We start from the raw sequence: 16,103 nt of genomic DNA on the forward strand, positions 1-16,103 counted from the left end.
ATTTCTTCCGAATCAAAATAACCCTGAACCGATCGCCCTCGAGCTTACAAGTCATATTTTCGCGTAATTTCCATTAATTTCGTATCCATTTCCTGTGAATAGATACTCCATTGTTTTGACTCCCTAAAAGTCAGCTAAGTTATCGGGGTCCTAATTGCTCTATAAAGCGCGCTACACGGTGAAGGCGGTGCAGTCGGCATCTAGCCTGCAGGCACGTCTTTTCTACTTCGCTTCTCTTGCGTGTTTTGCTCGAGTGTTCTACCGATTAGCGCTCGCTTTCATGTCTTATTATCAGCCTTCACTTAGTCTGCCCTTCGGCTGTTAGCGAAGCTTTGATGTTCACTGGACTTATGTGCGTGGTTTGCTCGAGTGTTCTATACTGTGCCGCTACATAGTCGCTGTATTTATAACACTCAAGAAAGCCACCTAAATCGATATCATATCGTCGTAAATTTTATTTTTCTTGTGCTCGACATGAGTATATACCAATGGTTTCTTAGTTCTAAAAGGGTAAGGCTTGATTGATTGTGAAGGAACCACTTGCTTGCAGGTTCGATGTGGCATCGCTGATTCCTCTTGAACTTTATCATGTATGCTTTGATTGTCAGATATTCGTGGCGGCGGTGATCCTTGGCTGATTTTGATTGATTGTCAAGGGCTTTGCAACTAATTGATATTTTTATGACGAAAAAACTCCTGGTACATACAGAATGTAGAAAATTGAATCATAAAATTAAATTAGCTTTCTCCATCCTTTTATTAATCGGGTTAAAATGGTGATAGATTCTTTTTTTTTTTTTAATGTTCGCCTGCGCGCGAAACAAATTAAAAATAAACTAAAAACTAGGATACAAATACATTGTTCAGGTGCTTACTAAAAAAGTTCAATTATCCGTTGACAACAACAAGCGCTGCTCACTATCGTTATTTTGAATTTTGACCATAGAAATAGTTATAACGTTTTCCGTTCTTAAACCCCTTAAGGCTTTTAATAATAGTAAGTGCATAGCTTCGCAGACCTCCCACTAGGCCTACCAAGTTCCCAAGCCTCTCCCAGCGAGGCATCAATATTTCAAAGTGCTTGGTAAACAGCTGACAGATCAAACAAACGCGCAATTTTTACAATGAATCATAACGGCCTAACCTTCTATGAAGGCGTCTTTATATGTTTGGGGTCTTGGCTCTACCTATCTTTCAGCTTGAATATAAGAATGAGAAAACACCGGGGTTTTTTTAATATAAAGTCTTTTTAAAAATCGCATGCCTCGCTAAAAAGTGCTTGCTATGTAGGCTGTTACCAAGCAATATCTTTTCTTGTTCGGTTCGCAAGTAGGGCTTGCCTGCGAAGGTCTAGATAAAAGACTATAAAAATCAATACATGAACCGCGGACCGCGCATAGCAAAGGTTGCTAAATCAGCTATTACCCGTGCTAAAACACTAGCAACATACGAGCTGATTTGATTGTTTAACGCAACACTAATTCACCCGTTGGTTTACCGCTTGAATTTCAACCAGTTCGTAAAAACCCCGTGTGTAAGTTGACTGCGCGGGTAGCACTTACAGTGAAATGTCTTTGAACTCGCCGCGATTCACCGAGTCTCTGGATTCTTTGAATAGATATGATTTTTTTTTTGCTATGACACCTGTTTGGTTTGCCAGAATGTTTAAAAATTGTGCTCGGATTTATTAACAAAGCATAGCGATCATGCTTGTTGCATACTTGGGACGTTAGTAATAAACCGACGCAAATCCATCGCGATTGTTTTTTAATCTTACTTTTTTAAGCATTTTGTCTGGCTTCCTATTCTTCTCGGCCATGACACATAAACACGTACCCAAATGCAGTCCTTCTTTATATCTTGTTAGTTTATTGACTCGTTTAATTTACTTCTCATTAAAGAGTGTTTTACGCTTATTTGTTAAATCTTATCAAATAAGTGCTGTTTACTCGCTTCCTCGTGGCTTTAATATTTTCATCAGTGTCGTCTGTTTTCCAGGAGTATAAGCGCTTCTATCGAGCAAGTTAACCATACGTCTCGCAGCTGACATGGCTGTCTCTGTCTGAGTATTGTCCTTGCGGTATCTCTTCTTAGCCCTAATGACTTAACAATTAACATCGAATTAAGGACAACTTGGATTACTGAAGACAAAGGAGTTAACTTGCCGCTAAGGGCATCACGTTTTATCAGAACAAACTTTACTTTACATCGCGCTTTAATAAGCGAGAACATTTTTTCTTCAAAACTTTGCAAAAATTCGCGATTGTCTATGTATTTCCCACTTTGCAAAAATTCGCAATTGTCTATGTATTCCCCTTATAGAGAGGTTCTTGATATTCCATCCTCTGAAAAATAAAATGGATATTCGCTCTGTTTATTGTTTAGGTATCTGTTTGACAAAGAAATTGTAAATTATCATGTGTTGCTTAAATATTTCTTTTCAAAGAGCGTTCACATCTTCCCAATGGAGTCGCGAGAGTGTCGCGCAGACTTGACATCAACGATTCAAATTCTAGGGCAGGGAATTTTGATTAGTCCTAACAATACTATTAAATATTCTTTAGAAACACAGACAGTAAATATAAGTTTTGTTATATGGAACGGAACACTTAATACTTATGGGCTTATTTTTTAAACAAGGCAATATAGCGATGTAACAGGTACCCATTCAACATAAAACTTACAGTCGTCCATTTAGACCAATGTCATTTTCCTTTTGGTTATATATTATGTTATTCGGAACAATAGGACCCATGTAACACAAAACCAGGCTACACCCCAAAGCTTTATTGCTGCCAGAAACAACTTGTGTCAATTTTCAGACAATGTGGCGATAGGCGGATGGTCTTTTCAAATATTCCTTACTTTTATCCCTCAAATTGATTGGCTTACCCTTAATTTCTATTATTATTTTTTTATCTGCCAACAACAATATGCGAGGGCGGATGCTGTGTTGACTCGTGCTACCAGAGAGCCAGGTTAGGAACAGTAGCATTAGCTAAAAGAACTGTCACATTAGAGAAATAGGTTCCGGAATTATTGAATACGAGTACAAAGACGGATACTTTTGCCAAAAATAGTCCACTCTGCTTATCCTTTTTAAAATACAAGCCCTATAATGCGAAGTGGACCTTAGCGAGCTTATACAAAATATTTGTATAAGTATTGAGATCGCAAGCGACAAGGGCGTCCAGGAGATTTTAGTTAAGTCCCTTGTAAAATTGCACCTGTTTTTACCTCAGCACCACGAATAACATGGTAGTTAATGACAAAAGGAGCGCAGTAAAGATCTCGTTATTCTAAAATCCACCTGAATAAACACGAGTGTGACTGTATGGTATAGAAGCGTGTTAAAAGTCAATGATATTGGCCCGTTGGCCACAACGTTGCTTGCAGGTAGAGTGTTAAACGTGTAACCTGGTATCACAATAGGAGGTCATGGTGCTTCTTGTTAAATAAACAAAGTCGCTTATCGGCAAGCCTGGTACAACAAGAAGATCTTTAAACACTAACGGGGCAAATGACATGACTGCTGTACTGAGCCACCAAAGTTTTCACATTTTAACCAATTAAGCCACACCCGATATTCGACTAACCGAGTGTGCCCTCATTCGCATAGTTCTATTTTGTGTTTTTGCGTGTGTGTAGCACAGCATGTCAGCCTTGTCAGGGGTACCCATTGCGCCCTTCTCTAGAATAGCTTTACACGCGATTAAGTCTGCGTAGTGGAATTTAGCAGGGCAGCTAGACCGAGTGGAAAGTCTTGATTCGCTAGAAAGATTATATTTTCGGATGAGTCTAACTGAAACGTTTACAAGGCATACTTCCAAGACATTGCCGGAATGCTTCCATGTCTTTTATTAAAATGTTTGCTAAGATCTGTTGAAGTAATGGGTTGGACGAGAAAACCATGACAAAACCTTGAAGCCGCCATCGCTAAAATGGACAAATTTATCCAATTTGTCCAGAACCAGTATCGTGACGCACTTGACACTTAACGGCTGTGGACCTCAGCACGATTAACATAGAATAAAAGGTGTTGAGAAGTGCTGGCGTAGGAAATAACCGTTCTTCAGCATCCATAAACATAGCCATGCTATAACCTATGCATGAAGTGTTGCCTTTTAACGGATTGAGCTTCCATAAACACAACAGCACGAATATTATCGAGAATACTTGTTTAGATAAACAGTCAAATTGTATGAACAATTAAAGCATACTTTTCCCCAACTCCTGTTCCTATGATTAATAAAAAGAAGGAATAAAAGACGTGAATGTTTTGGAGGTGATGTTATATCGTACCCCATGATGTTTAGACAAAAATTTATTTTCTTTTATTTTGTATGGGGCTTTCTCATTAAAGTCGCTTTCTCATATGGATTGAAGCCTCTTTTTTTTTCATCTCACGCCTGTATCGGCTGGGTTAAAGGTCATCCAGTTGTAATAAAATTCCATACCCTTGCTTTACTGTACCCTGGCAATACTCTGATATTTACAAAATAGGATTCCCCATCGTTCTCTCACTTCCCCTCCCTCCTTTCTCCTCCTCGCCTCCTTTTTCTCTCGCTCGTTTCCATGCCTTTCTTGCCCTTATGCTCTACACCCAGGATCCCCGAGGATCTTGGAAACATTTTTTTTCTTGTACTTCCTTGATTTGCCTTTTTGGTATTCACTTTATTTTTTACAGGCGACATCTATGGTATATCTCATCCATGTGATACTAAATGACCTGATTTGTTGTTTGCAGGTTCATTTGAAGGCTGGTGCACTCCAAGGTCAAATCAGCGAGTTATTTCTTATTTATAATGGCTTGTGTTTCGTTGACGAAGCGCGCGCCCCGTTTAGGTGAAATATCATTTTATTGCAATGTCATAATGTATCTAGCACGTTTGTGCGAAGGATTTATCTATATTAGGGTTTTTAAAACCTGCACGAAGATTCATACAGCTGTATAGAATATAATACTATTTAGTTTAGATTTTAAATTATACCTTTTAATTCTAAGCTTTTGTTCAAATCGCGTTTTTAAACAATTTCGCCAATTTCAGTTTAGTGATTTTAAATGACAGATGTAGATAGAAAAGGTATTTTCATATTTGTGGAATGCACCAATGCAATGGTTGTCATAGTTTTTACGCTTGGTCTTCTGTGTCGTCGTGCGCGCCCAAGAACGCCTACAGCTGGTCATTATGACGAGCTGAAAATGACATTATCTTTAGTGCAAGTTCTTTTTTGTTCATCACCACATAAAACAATGAAACACTTAAATGACAATCTTTAATTCGCCATTCAGTCATGTTTTTTTTCTCAAAAGTCCGTTTACTCGAATATACAGCGCCTTACAATGTTCTGTGGGAACCCTGTGTCTTTTAACATGAGAATGATGCGAATGCTTCAAGACTCAGTAACCATTTATTCGCACTCTAGTTCCTAAGAACAAATAACGTATTATAGCTGATTTACAATGCCACCATTCTGTTTTTTATTCCATTACTTTAAACCCAATCCAAGATAGGTGGCGGTGTAGAATCCAAGATGGCGGCATTATGGTTAAAAACCCTTTGCTGTTGATTTTTTTATGTGGACTCTTGAATTTCTCTCCAAAAAGCGCGCTCGAGGTTGCTTATAGACTGGGCATTTGTACAGCATTTCGTGTAAAAAGTGTTAAATAAAAAAAGTTCGAAATTAACCTGATCTTGTTGTGTTCTGAAAATTACCCAGCAGTCCATTTCAGACTTCGTATTTTGAGGGAATTTTCCATTAAAATTAGATTAATTAATGTCAAGTTTAAAGCCCTGAGGACACAAGCTACCACCCCGTGCTAGTTATTGAGCAAATTAACAAATTGGGTTATTATTACTCCGCGCGCACTGAGCATCAAGGGAGGCATGGCCATTACTTGTTTTCTACTTGCCGCTCTCTCTTGTTGGGTTCCTTGCTGCGGAAGGAGAAACATAAAGTTTACTGTTTATGACGTACTGTGAGAGGGACCATTGATTGGCTTGTGAGCACGTATTTGGTTTTCGCGCAAGAATGGACTGTATGATAGCGGAGTTACAGCGATATTGTTATAACGGTAAGTCGAGTCTGGTTTCTTTGTAATAAATTAAAAAGCCCGAAAAAAAAAAAAAAACGGTCAAATAATGTTGACTGGATGCTGTAGGGGTATGGGTGAGTAGAAGTATGGGCTACTTCTCGCTCATGGTCAGTGTGTACCATTGGTTGTCGTGTGCCGCCTGGCTCCCAAAGTCTAGTACTCGATCATCGCGTGCGTATTGGCGGAACAATGTTTTTCAATAATCAAGTGGTGTTTTCTGATCGCATCCAATTGATGTGCAGAGATGGCTCTTCCTTCAGCAATTAGCTGCCGGCATAAAGTGCCGCTATCCGTGGGTTTTGCTGAAAGTAGAAATTCTACAATAATCTTCATTGCATCTTTATTGTATCGTTTTGTTTTATGGTTTCACGCTTTTTCATCTTATTGAAATCAAAACAAAAACAACTTGCCGGCTGCTGCTGCTATATGAATAATAAATTGACTCTATTTTTTAAGCTATAGAATGTTTAACAAAATAGAACTCCAATGTCATAAAATCGTCGTCACAAAATATGTCGGTCCCTTTTTAAGTCTGCGGGTCGTAGCAGGAGTTTCCCATGAAGATAAACGCCTCATGTATAAACACTAATGGCGCGAGCATATAAAAGAAATAAGATATAATATAGTTGGCCGTCGGAGGTTATATTTCCTTAAGGATCTGCGGTATCTTGATCTAATTCAAAGGGAAAATTTTGTGTCCCAGAACGCGGGTAAGGCAAAGGCAAAGTAAAAGGCATAGTCAGGGTATTAGCTATCGGGAAATCTTGAGAAAGTTTCCTATTTAAGGGCCCTTGGCACTTGGGAAATACCGACAAGTGAGTGATATAACTTGATTTGATTTGCTTTGAAAATAGTTGCAGGCTAACAGCAGAGTGCTTTTTTTGACTGAGGGCATGTTATCGTTTCTTTTGTGAAACTTATGAATGCGTATGCGCAGCATATACTGGTAGGTCTAGTTGTGGCTTCATCCTTAGTTGATTTTAGTTTGATTGTTTGGTATACATTGTCGGTGCTAATGTATATGCTATGGGTCAAATTATGCAAAAACGTCGAATACAGTGAGCTTCAGGTAAAAGATCTATTTTTACATTTGTTTCTGTGTTTTCAGGTAAAACGTTATTATTTTTAAAGGGCGTTTTGCAAATACGTCCATTAAAAAAGCTGAAATTCGTGATAATGAACTACACCACATGCATGGAGTGCATGGCCTCATTCCGTTGCCGTAAAGTCTAACCCTCTGGCAAGAAAGCAAAAAAAAACTTGACGCGACAATTTAATTAGAGGAACAAACAAAATTTTCGCGCACATTTTCCATACTAATTCTTTCCACTAAATTGGCTCGTTGATCGTAATAAAAACCTTCCGTCAGAAATGGCTCATAAGTGCAACTTATATGAGTGTTAAAAGGATATTACAAACGTTTTCTAGTCATTTGTCTAAGAATTGACAATAAATAGACATTCCCTATTTCTAAAACGGATTTAGAGTTTTTAGATTACCCTTCAAGAAAATGAGTTTTCTTTTATCCTTGTTCTTTCTTAAGAGCATATTACATTAAAATATTAACATAATTGGATCCAAAAGCGCTTGATTGCTAAACGGAGGGGAGACCCAAGTGGCAAAGTGTAGAATCCACTTGTATTAGCTTTCCCATCCATTTTGAATGATCACATCATTGCCTCTATCACGCATGCGTCCACCAGCCCGCCTGTGTTTCCCGTTTTCCGTCAGTTGTAATGTTAACCGCGTACCGTAACGCTGCATTCGCCGAGACAAAACCTCAGTAAGTACCTTCAATTGATGATATTGAAATGGTAGTGGTGGGCTATGTTTGCTGGTGATGGTGCGGTCAGGCTATCGGCGTAATCTACCCGGACACGGGTCGTTTTTCCGTCGATTGTGTCTGAGACAGACAAGCCACTACAGAACACCACCCGTTATCTTTGATAATAGACACGCTGCTAAATATCGAATAATTTCTCTTTAATGGGCTTTTTGCTTATGGCAGAGCAAAACCTGAAAACCAGCCCAATTTAAATTACTTCGAGTGTCAGATTCCTTCATATTTATTTCGTTCTTATTGTTGTTTGTGTATGCATTTTTATATCAATTTTAAATTTCAAGATCTTCTAAGTCCCTAATGCTTTGTCTGTGAGTGCTGCCGCGCTTGCGTCTAGCGATTTTGTTACCAAAGTTGTAGGGGTTCGTCAAATTTCCTTATCTCGAGATCAAGACGTTTACAGATAACGCAAAAAGACATCATAGTAGGCACTGATTGATATTAGGAAAAGTTCGTCTAGTTTTGAGGAAAACAATGTAAGAGGCGCAAAGTTAAAAGCCTCTCTTCCGGTCGCATTTGCATCTGATAATCGCGGATTAAAGGAGACCATCGTTCGTCTGCTGTCTGAATATAGCGCGTCGTTTTAAGCTCTAGGGCTGGGTGCTTAGAAAAGCCTTTTAGTCATCCAACCGTAAACAATACTTTCTGCAGCTGTCAATCATCTTAGACAATTCTATCGATACCCCAAGGTATGGCCTAAATAAGGAATTAGGAACGACCTCTTTCGCCCCGACGGCGGATGGAAGATAAGAAATACAAGTCTTGAGTAACTTCTGAATTCATTCGAATTCAAGCGTTGTTGAAGGAACATTTATTTATAACATACATATATACACATATTTATGAGGCTCAAAGGGGGCCTTTTTATCCGTGATTCGGACCATCTAGCTCTCTCATTAATACCGTATGATCTGACTCGAGTCCAGTCTATCGGTGACCATGGAGGCATATTTGATGCCATTGTTGTCTGTGATTCTGCCAAAATCATGGGAAAACGATGAAGTTGAAATAATGCGCGTCAGTCGTAAGCCGTATCCCGTCCCGCCACTGTAGATCTCTTATTTGAACTTGTCCTTAGCGTGCCCAGACAATGAGTCATGCAGTCTGTCACAGACCCCGGTAGGAGAAACATCCGGTATACGAGGTTTACATGTGTTTAGAGATTTTCTTTGTCTATTGGTATCCATCTGTAGCCCCCTAGCATGGCGTGTTTACTACGACGGGGACATGCCTTAAAGACCAAGCACTCTTTGTGGGTGCTTCCTAAATGTCCCATGACATGCCCAGCCAGTGAGTATGACACTGTCGTGTTTATCCACACCTCAGAGCCAACAGTACACAGATCTGAAGTACGGGATTTAGATACATTTCTCAGTTTTATCATCCCGAATGGTTTCGTCTTTGGACGTCGCGTGACAGTTACATCTGTAAGATGTTTTAGTAATGAGTCCAGATGGGTTAATTAGCGCCCCTTCAAGATAACATCTTCATTGCAACTGCATGGGTCTAATGTTTATAGACGCGAGTGGGGTGCGCATGGATGAGACAGATCTAGCACGGGACTGGTGCGTAATCTCGTAGAGACTGTCAAATCACGCGCTTGTCATGTCCGAACCTATTTGACTGCGTTGCACGCAAACATCGCCAAGGGTATACGGTCGGGAATATCTGCATTGGAAAAACCGTGAAGCATGTATAAGTGCCGGGAATAACTTGACGCTGTGAATGGAATTCTTAGACGTGTCTAAGAGCCAGAAATTCTTGGACACCATTATAACTCGCGGAATTTCTAGAGATGGCATGCGTGTTGCTGTCAATCAAAACTCCCATTAGGGTTAAACAGTCTCTTAATAAAACAGAGAAATGCCTTCCTGATGTTTTATTCGTCCGTTGCGTGCAGCCTGAGTCCAATTAGGTTTAGCCTTTATTTGCCTGTCGGCTCTGTACAGGGAGGAAGACAAGTGTTAAATAGCCATGGTGGTGAAGCAATTAGTACGCTACCCTTCCTATACTGTGAGCGATATCTTTAGACAATCACGGTCTCCTCCAGTGATCTGTGGCCAAATGAGTCTGGCACACTCATACGAGGCTTCCTTTGCGTACCACGCGCGTCGGAGACCGTGGGAAAACACGGCCAGCGTTAGCCCGCCGGTCCGAGATATTTGTTTTCTAGACGACTATCGTGTTTGGAGACAAATAAGAAAGTGTATCACATACACATGCCGCGGTTCGCTGTTGACTCGCGCGTAAGATGCTCTATTGTTTAAGTGACATCCAACTTCACGCTCTTTCTTTTGGTCCTGCCGCGCACTGCGAGTAAACACGAAATCTGACAACCAGAACAAATTCCGCTAGAAAGCATCTTGCTGGATAAAATGGATGTCTATAGAAGTTGTTAAAAGACGGATGGGTGTAGTTTACGTGAAATTCACGTTATGGTCCATTATGGTCCCGCCGTTAGTCAGTGCAAGAGCAAAATCATCAATCAAAGCGACTGTTTGTTTTTCTTGCATTTCATAACATGGTAATAGCACAGTTAAAAGGAGATACCTTAAGTTGTTCCAATACACAATATTCGCAATACTGAAGGGGGAAAGGGGGAGGAGGGGGTAGGGATTTGTTGGTGCATATCAAGCAATTTCCAGTCATAGTATTCCTATGTGCCAAACCACATCAGGGGCAAGCTGGGTTGCTTCAGCTTCTTTGTTTTCCATGTATACTCAAAATGGACGCTAAGCTTAACCCAGCTGCCCTCTATGGGCAAACAGAAGCTGGCCGAATACATTAAACCAGTGACTATACAAGTGTTATCTCTTGTGAATAAGTGATGTGGGATAAGTAGGAGTAAAACGCTTACGCTTCTTCATTACACAAACGACACCTGATGCAGCGAAATCATATTGGAGTCTCTTTAAACCGGATCTATGTGATACGAATCGAAACCTAAGAGATATTATCTCACCATACATTTACTTACAATGTTTAAACTGACTCTAGTGGAAATTAAAATACATTCTCAGACAAGAAAGCTTAATCTTTAAGACAAGTATTATTGCTGGCAGATTTAAAAAAATATTCTTATTAAGGCGCTGTTGTCATGGTAACCAAAGAATAAGACGCCGGACGACGAGTTTCGAAAGTGACTCACTCCTTCGATAAGTGAATTATCCGTCTTGTTATGGCTTGCCCAGTACGATAGGAACAAATAGATTGTACTGAAGGCTGAAGCCATAACTTGGCGCAGGATATAATTTCCTGAGCTGATACGAATTGTTTAATATAATGATTCTCACTTCTTGGACTGAACTGGAAAAGCATTTGAAACAACTTCGGCATAAACAAAGCCTTTTATTATCTCAGTGAACCAAAAACAGGCTATATCCTTCGGGATTTTATCGAAATCCATAAGCTAACATACTAGATTTAATTCTCATTAAAGATGTTCTGTATGTGAGCCTTGTGCTTTCGCGGATTATCAGGCATATCCGTCTAACGCGCGTGATCCCATAAACGAAACCGAATGGTTCAAGTCTGAGCGATTACCGTGATCTACAAGGGAGGTTATGACAGGAGAATACAAACGCTAGCACTAAAGCGCGACACTTTTCCCTGGGTGAAAAACGTCTAGTTTTGATAACATCGCTTCATTAGTTGCTTATTTTTACGAGTTGCCAATCGGAGGCGATATTGCGCGGCGGGGCACTTGAGCGTATAAGTCGTCATTGTGCGCGCACCTCCGGTGGATAATTGTTCTGATGCTCAACATTTAGTGCTTTATCGCGCGCCTAATAATACCTCAGAGTTTATGCCATCAACTGACCGCCGCGCCGAGGTGTGAAAGCTTGCCTCAGATGTGTGTCCTGGTCGTGCGCTCGCTCACTCTTCGCGGATGCTTTGCTCGTTGTGACACGGTGCTGCAGGGAGTTATTTGACGTCAACCTGGCTCTCTCTTTACGTAAGTGATCTTACAAGTGACTTCTTGAGTCGGCTTTTTGTTAACCCTTTAGGCGAATCATTGCGCTTTTGGCATATTTCTAAATATCTTCTCTTTTAAATTCTCCGCTTTGCGTCCATCTCGTGTAGGTATTTTTAGCTTTATTAAGAGTTCCATACCCATCGTCTTGCTGCTAAGTTGGCCTTATGCGAGTCCTTGCGAAGGCGTTCGCTCTCTCTAGTATAGATATCTCAGTGGTTCAGGTCGATCACATCACAACCAGCGCAGCGTATAATAGTGAACACGGAATGATTCACATAATTCTCATCGCGCGGACACTTTGTAGGCACTCTCTCTACACGGATATTATGGTGAAACAGGTGGAATATCCTCAAGTAGTTCCCCTCATCTAGCGACCCACACGAACTCGCCCTTCTGTTGATAAGGTTAGGCTATTACCTTCGTAGGGGGCTCCACACATTGTTATCCGTAGTATGCAAGTGGCGAGCTGCCTTATAACAGAATCGCTATATACCATACTCCGACGCATCATTGCTTAAAGCGCCGAAAACGGCGGAAGAAACAGCGCGGCCCATTGAAGTTCCGCAAATGCTACATTTGATATTTTGGATAGATATTACTTTAACTATAGTCAAGATTTTAAGCGTCTGATGATGCTTCGCAAATACTATCTAAGCACAGTATCAAGCATTATTTTATTATCATGTTAGATTTAAACGAACATTTATTTCGATGTTGAGTTCCCCAAAGCGCGCTATTAAAATCTAGGTTATTTGTTGATTAGAATTGAACCCTATTTTTTTTATCTGCGGAAGTTAATTACACGGTGTTTTCTTCTCTAGTGCAATTACATCGGGAATAATTTCCAGTAATACGCTTGTATTTATAGTTTACAGCCTTAAGTTAAAGCTTAGTCTTATCTATATGAGTCGCGTTATCAGGCCGCAAAGCTTCTAACTAGAGGGTGTTTTTTGAGGAGTATCGCTTAGAGCGATAGCGCGCGATTCGATCTGTGGAAAGCGGCGTGGTAGGGTCATGCTGGGGCGGGAAATAGCCATCCTAAATTTCGCTTTTAAATGGCAAAAACAAATGCTTAATGGAGATCCCGCTAACGTTTATCGGAAAGGCCTCAATACAAACACTCCATTAAAAACTCTTCTCCTTGTGGTCTTTCCAGAGAGGATAATAATTAACGTTATTAGAAAAAGGAGTCGGCTGCATTTCAGCTAGAGAAAATTGTTCTAAGCGACATTAGGGCTTATGACCGGCTGACCAATTATAACAAAAATAGAAAATTGAAAAAATGTGGATTTGAGGTTATAACCACTTCAGTGTTAAAACTGAGTAATTCAAATGTCTCTACGCTGATGTATGCTTGTTCCGAATCTTTGTCGAAATTCTATGATGAAAATGAATGTTTATGTTATCTTGTGAATTAGGCATTTTAAGTTTCGGTAAAGTACAAAAAATTGTCTCGACCATACTCAAATCAGGTCTTGCGTTGTAATGACAAACTAGTGTCATAAACTCTTTTGTAAACAATTTAATTTAAGAAAATATCAACGGTAAACAATGAGCGTACATGATTACTAGCTATTGATTTATATGATTTATTAGATTTTGGGCAAACCGGACATAAAGTAACCCATGAGGCAAATAGATGGAAGACTTTTAAAGTGTACCTTCATGTACCCTACGATTTCGATGCCGTATTTTTTATCTCTTTTTTCGTTTCTTGGTGTCGGAGCTCTGGGGGGCAATCTTTGGTTCAATTTATCATTGCGATCGAGGCGGGGATCTAACGTTCTAACAACTCGGAGTTTAGAGAATAGTCGTAGAATAGTGCGTATTTCGACTTTTACCGCAAAATTTACAGTTTCATCTCAGCACAGCTACAGTAATTGAAGCTATTAGTCGGCACAGGTCCCATAGAACAAATGCTAAGGATTAAGTAATCGCCTTCTTTTGTCTTGGTTTTGGGAAATCATTGTCCTTGACTACACTTCAAAAGGAATAACTAATTTGCCGCAACAGGATAGCTCAAACAAGCGAGAAATGAAACGTTTTGAGTTTGCACTATGGAAACAAAATCTCATCACGGTACAAACCAAATTGTCATTTTGAGGGGAGGGGATTATTAGGTTTTACAGAGCGCCGGCTAATAAGAAAATCAAACAACGCGCACTTCCCTAACTTCGCCCAATATCTGAGCGCGCTAAACTTGCGTAAAATATAAGACAAAGCAAAAAAGGAGCTATCGGTACTCAGCCTAATTACAGGCGGTCTGCTTTATGAATCCGAAAGCAGTAGAATAGGTGATTATTAGGGAGAATTAGCCAAACAGAAAATATATTAATCCTTTGACAACTATTTCATACCAAACACAAGTATTGTCTGAGAGAAAAATATTTTTGTTGATCTGCTGTGCGCGCTAGTCCGTTTAGGTTCTAACTACTGTCAAATGAGTTCTAAGACATCAAAATAAGATTAACAAGTGTCTTTCTTAGACTGCAGTGTGGGCAATGGAAATCTAACCACGACTGGTCATCGCTCACCAATTATCGCCTTGACACGGGCAAGTTTAATTTTGGCATTCAATAAGAGCCGCTGAAACCGCTTATAGCAAAACAAAATATTCCACGGAGGAATGCTTAGAAGCTTTACTCCATTCCATGTGTGCTGTGGTAGTAAAGGATTGGTGACACGTAACAACGCACAGTACTCACGCCCGCTAACGCTATTACCGTATGCGTGTGTAGACAAATCTTAATTGCATTTAGTCGAGGAAATTCGCGCCAATCAGCTAGTCATATTGACCTTTCGCAGACCGTCCCTTGTAAAACGAAACATCAAAGTTTGCTTAGTCAGCCGCAGACTTGTCATGATTGATAAAAAATTCATCCATTCTTGGTAATCAAACCGGGCAATGTTTGCAGTAAAAATTTACAGGGGGCTTTCTTGAATATCGTCTGGACTTTCCTCAATCGGGCGTGTTTGTATTCAAATGAACAGCCTAATGAATTTCTCGCACGAATATGCCACGTTAGTTCTCGTGTGTTTCTTTGACATTTTGTGTTTTGGTTTCGCGCGTTATTCAGGAAGCGGTCTCCTTTAGCGGATGAGACCATGTGGAAATGCTGTAAACCAATGAAATCGCGCGTAGCTTGACAGGTATTGTAAGGGACATGATCTTATTTCTAGCTCCGCCTCCGAATTGTTGTCGCAAAGTTCAAAAGAGGTGCAAGTATCGGTTAACAGGCATTATTCGGTTGTTTCTTTTTTCACCGTGTGTTGCTGTGGGTATGGGCTTTGACATCGAGAGATTTTTGGACCCTGTAGAAGATGATTTTAAGTGTGGTATTTGTTTTGGAGTATTGGATGACCCTCTGGTAACAACCTGTGGCCATGTTTTTTGTTCTCAATGTCTTGTACATTGGATTGCAGAAAATGGGACATGTCCGCTCACATGCGAACAACTAGCAATTGACGACCTAAAGAAGATCCCGCCGTTGACCAGATTAATTTCTCTTCTCAACATTCGGTGCTGTAATTTCCAACGTGGATGTCCCGCAATTTTACGGATTGAGAGTATTCAAACACATCAGCGTAAATGCCAATACGCAGAGGGTTTAACTTCCGGAGGCAAAATTATGGATAATTCTGATTCTCCGGAACTCTCTGTCCAAGTTGTTGTATGCGAGAAAGGTTGCGGATTACCTTTGCTTTTTCACGACTGTACGGAGCATGACTGCTTGAAAGCCCTCCAAACACACATAGCATCACTCCAAGTGAAATTAACTAAAGTCGAACATGATAAGGAGCAACTTAGCGAGAAAACTACGTCGCGAGAGGAAACGCTACAGGACAGAATACTGAATCTGGAAAACGAACTCCATAGCTACCAGACCCAGGCATTGAATGTAGAACGCCAATTACGAGAGTACCGCTCGCAGATTGGTTATTTCCAGAAGCTATTCGAGATCAGGGGAGAGAAGGTGAGTTTCGTGTTTGAAGGAGTCGTGTGTGCGGTATTGATTCGTTATGGAATGCAATCAAATAATAAATGTTGTGTACGTGTTTTGGGGTTGAGCGCACTCGCTCGTCTTCGTTATCATTATGATCTATACAAAGCGCAGTATGAGGCAGTTCTACAGTTCAGCGATAGCATTACTTCTACAGCCTTCGGGCAACCACAATAGCAAATAACAACA

At 40.3% G+C, this 16,103-nt stretch overlaps 2 protein-coding genes and 1 long non-coding RNA gene across 7 annotated transcripts in view; 2 read left to right on the forward strand and 1 right to left on the reverse strand.

Annotated features, from left to right (window-relative positions):
* Nucleotides 1-5,689, forward strand: part of LOC5520394 (cadherin EGF LAG seven-pass G-type receptor 2) — a 33,353-nt gene extending 27,664 nt beyond the window's left edge. For all 3 annotated transcript variants that reach the window (XM_032365472.2, XM_032365473.2, XM_032365474.2), the window contains one exon: nucleotides 4,748-5,689. In XM_032365472.2, the coding sequence (XP_032221363.2) occupies nucleotides 4,748-4,757 (10 nt within the window). In that variant the 3' untranslated portion in view covers nucleotides 4,758-5,689. The remainder of the gene's footprint in view (nucleotides 1-4,747) is intronic.
* LOC125572194 lies at nucleotides 1-11,375 on the reverse strand. The gene is made up of 2 exons (XR_007313681.1): nucleotides 6,217-11,375; nucleotides 1-5,938 (listed from the first exon to the last, which is right to left on the reverse strand). It is a non-coding gene; the product is annotated as an uncharacterized LOC125572194 (long non-coding RNA).
* Nucleotides 5,873-16,103, forward strand: part of LOC5520393 (E3 ubiquitin-protein ligase PDZRN3-B) — a 24,830-nt gene continuing 14,599 nt past the window's right edge. Inside the window, exons 1-2 of one of the 3 annotated variants that reach the window (XM_032365477.2) lie at nucleotides 5,873-6,076; nucleotides 15,337-15,887. In XM_032365477.2, the coding sequence (XP_032221368.2) occupies nucleotides 6,034-6,076; nucleotides 15,337-15,887 (594 nt within the window). In that variant the 5' untranslated portion in view covers nucleotides 5,873-6,033. Of the gene's footprint in view, nucleotides 6,077-11,763; nucleotides 11,893-15,106; nucleotides 15,888-16,103 lie in introns of those variants that run through there. The other 2 variants (XM_032365478.2, XM_032365475.2) reach the window with 2 other exon arrangements.

This window comes from Nematostella vectensis, chromosome 1 (assembly GCF_932526225.1).
Source record: "Nematostella vectensis chromosome 1, jaNemVect1.1, whole genome shotgun sequence".
Lineage (NCBI taxonomy): Eukaryota > Metazoa > Cnidaria > Anthozoa > Actiniaria > Edwardsiidae > Nematostella > Nematostella vectensis.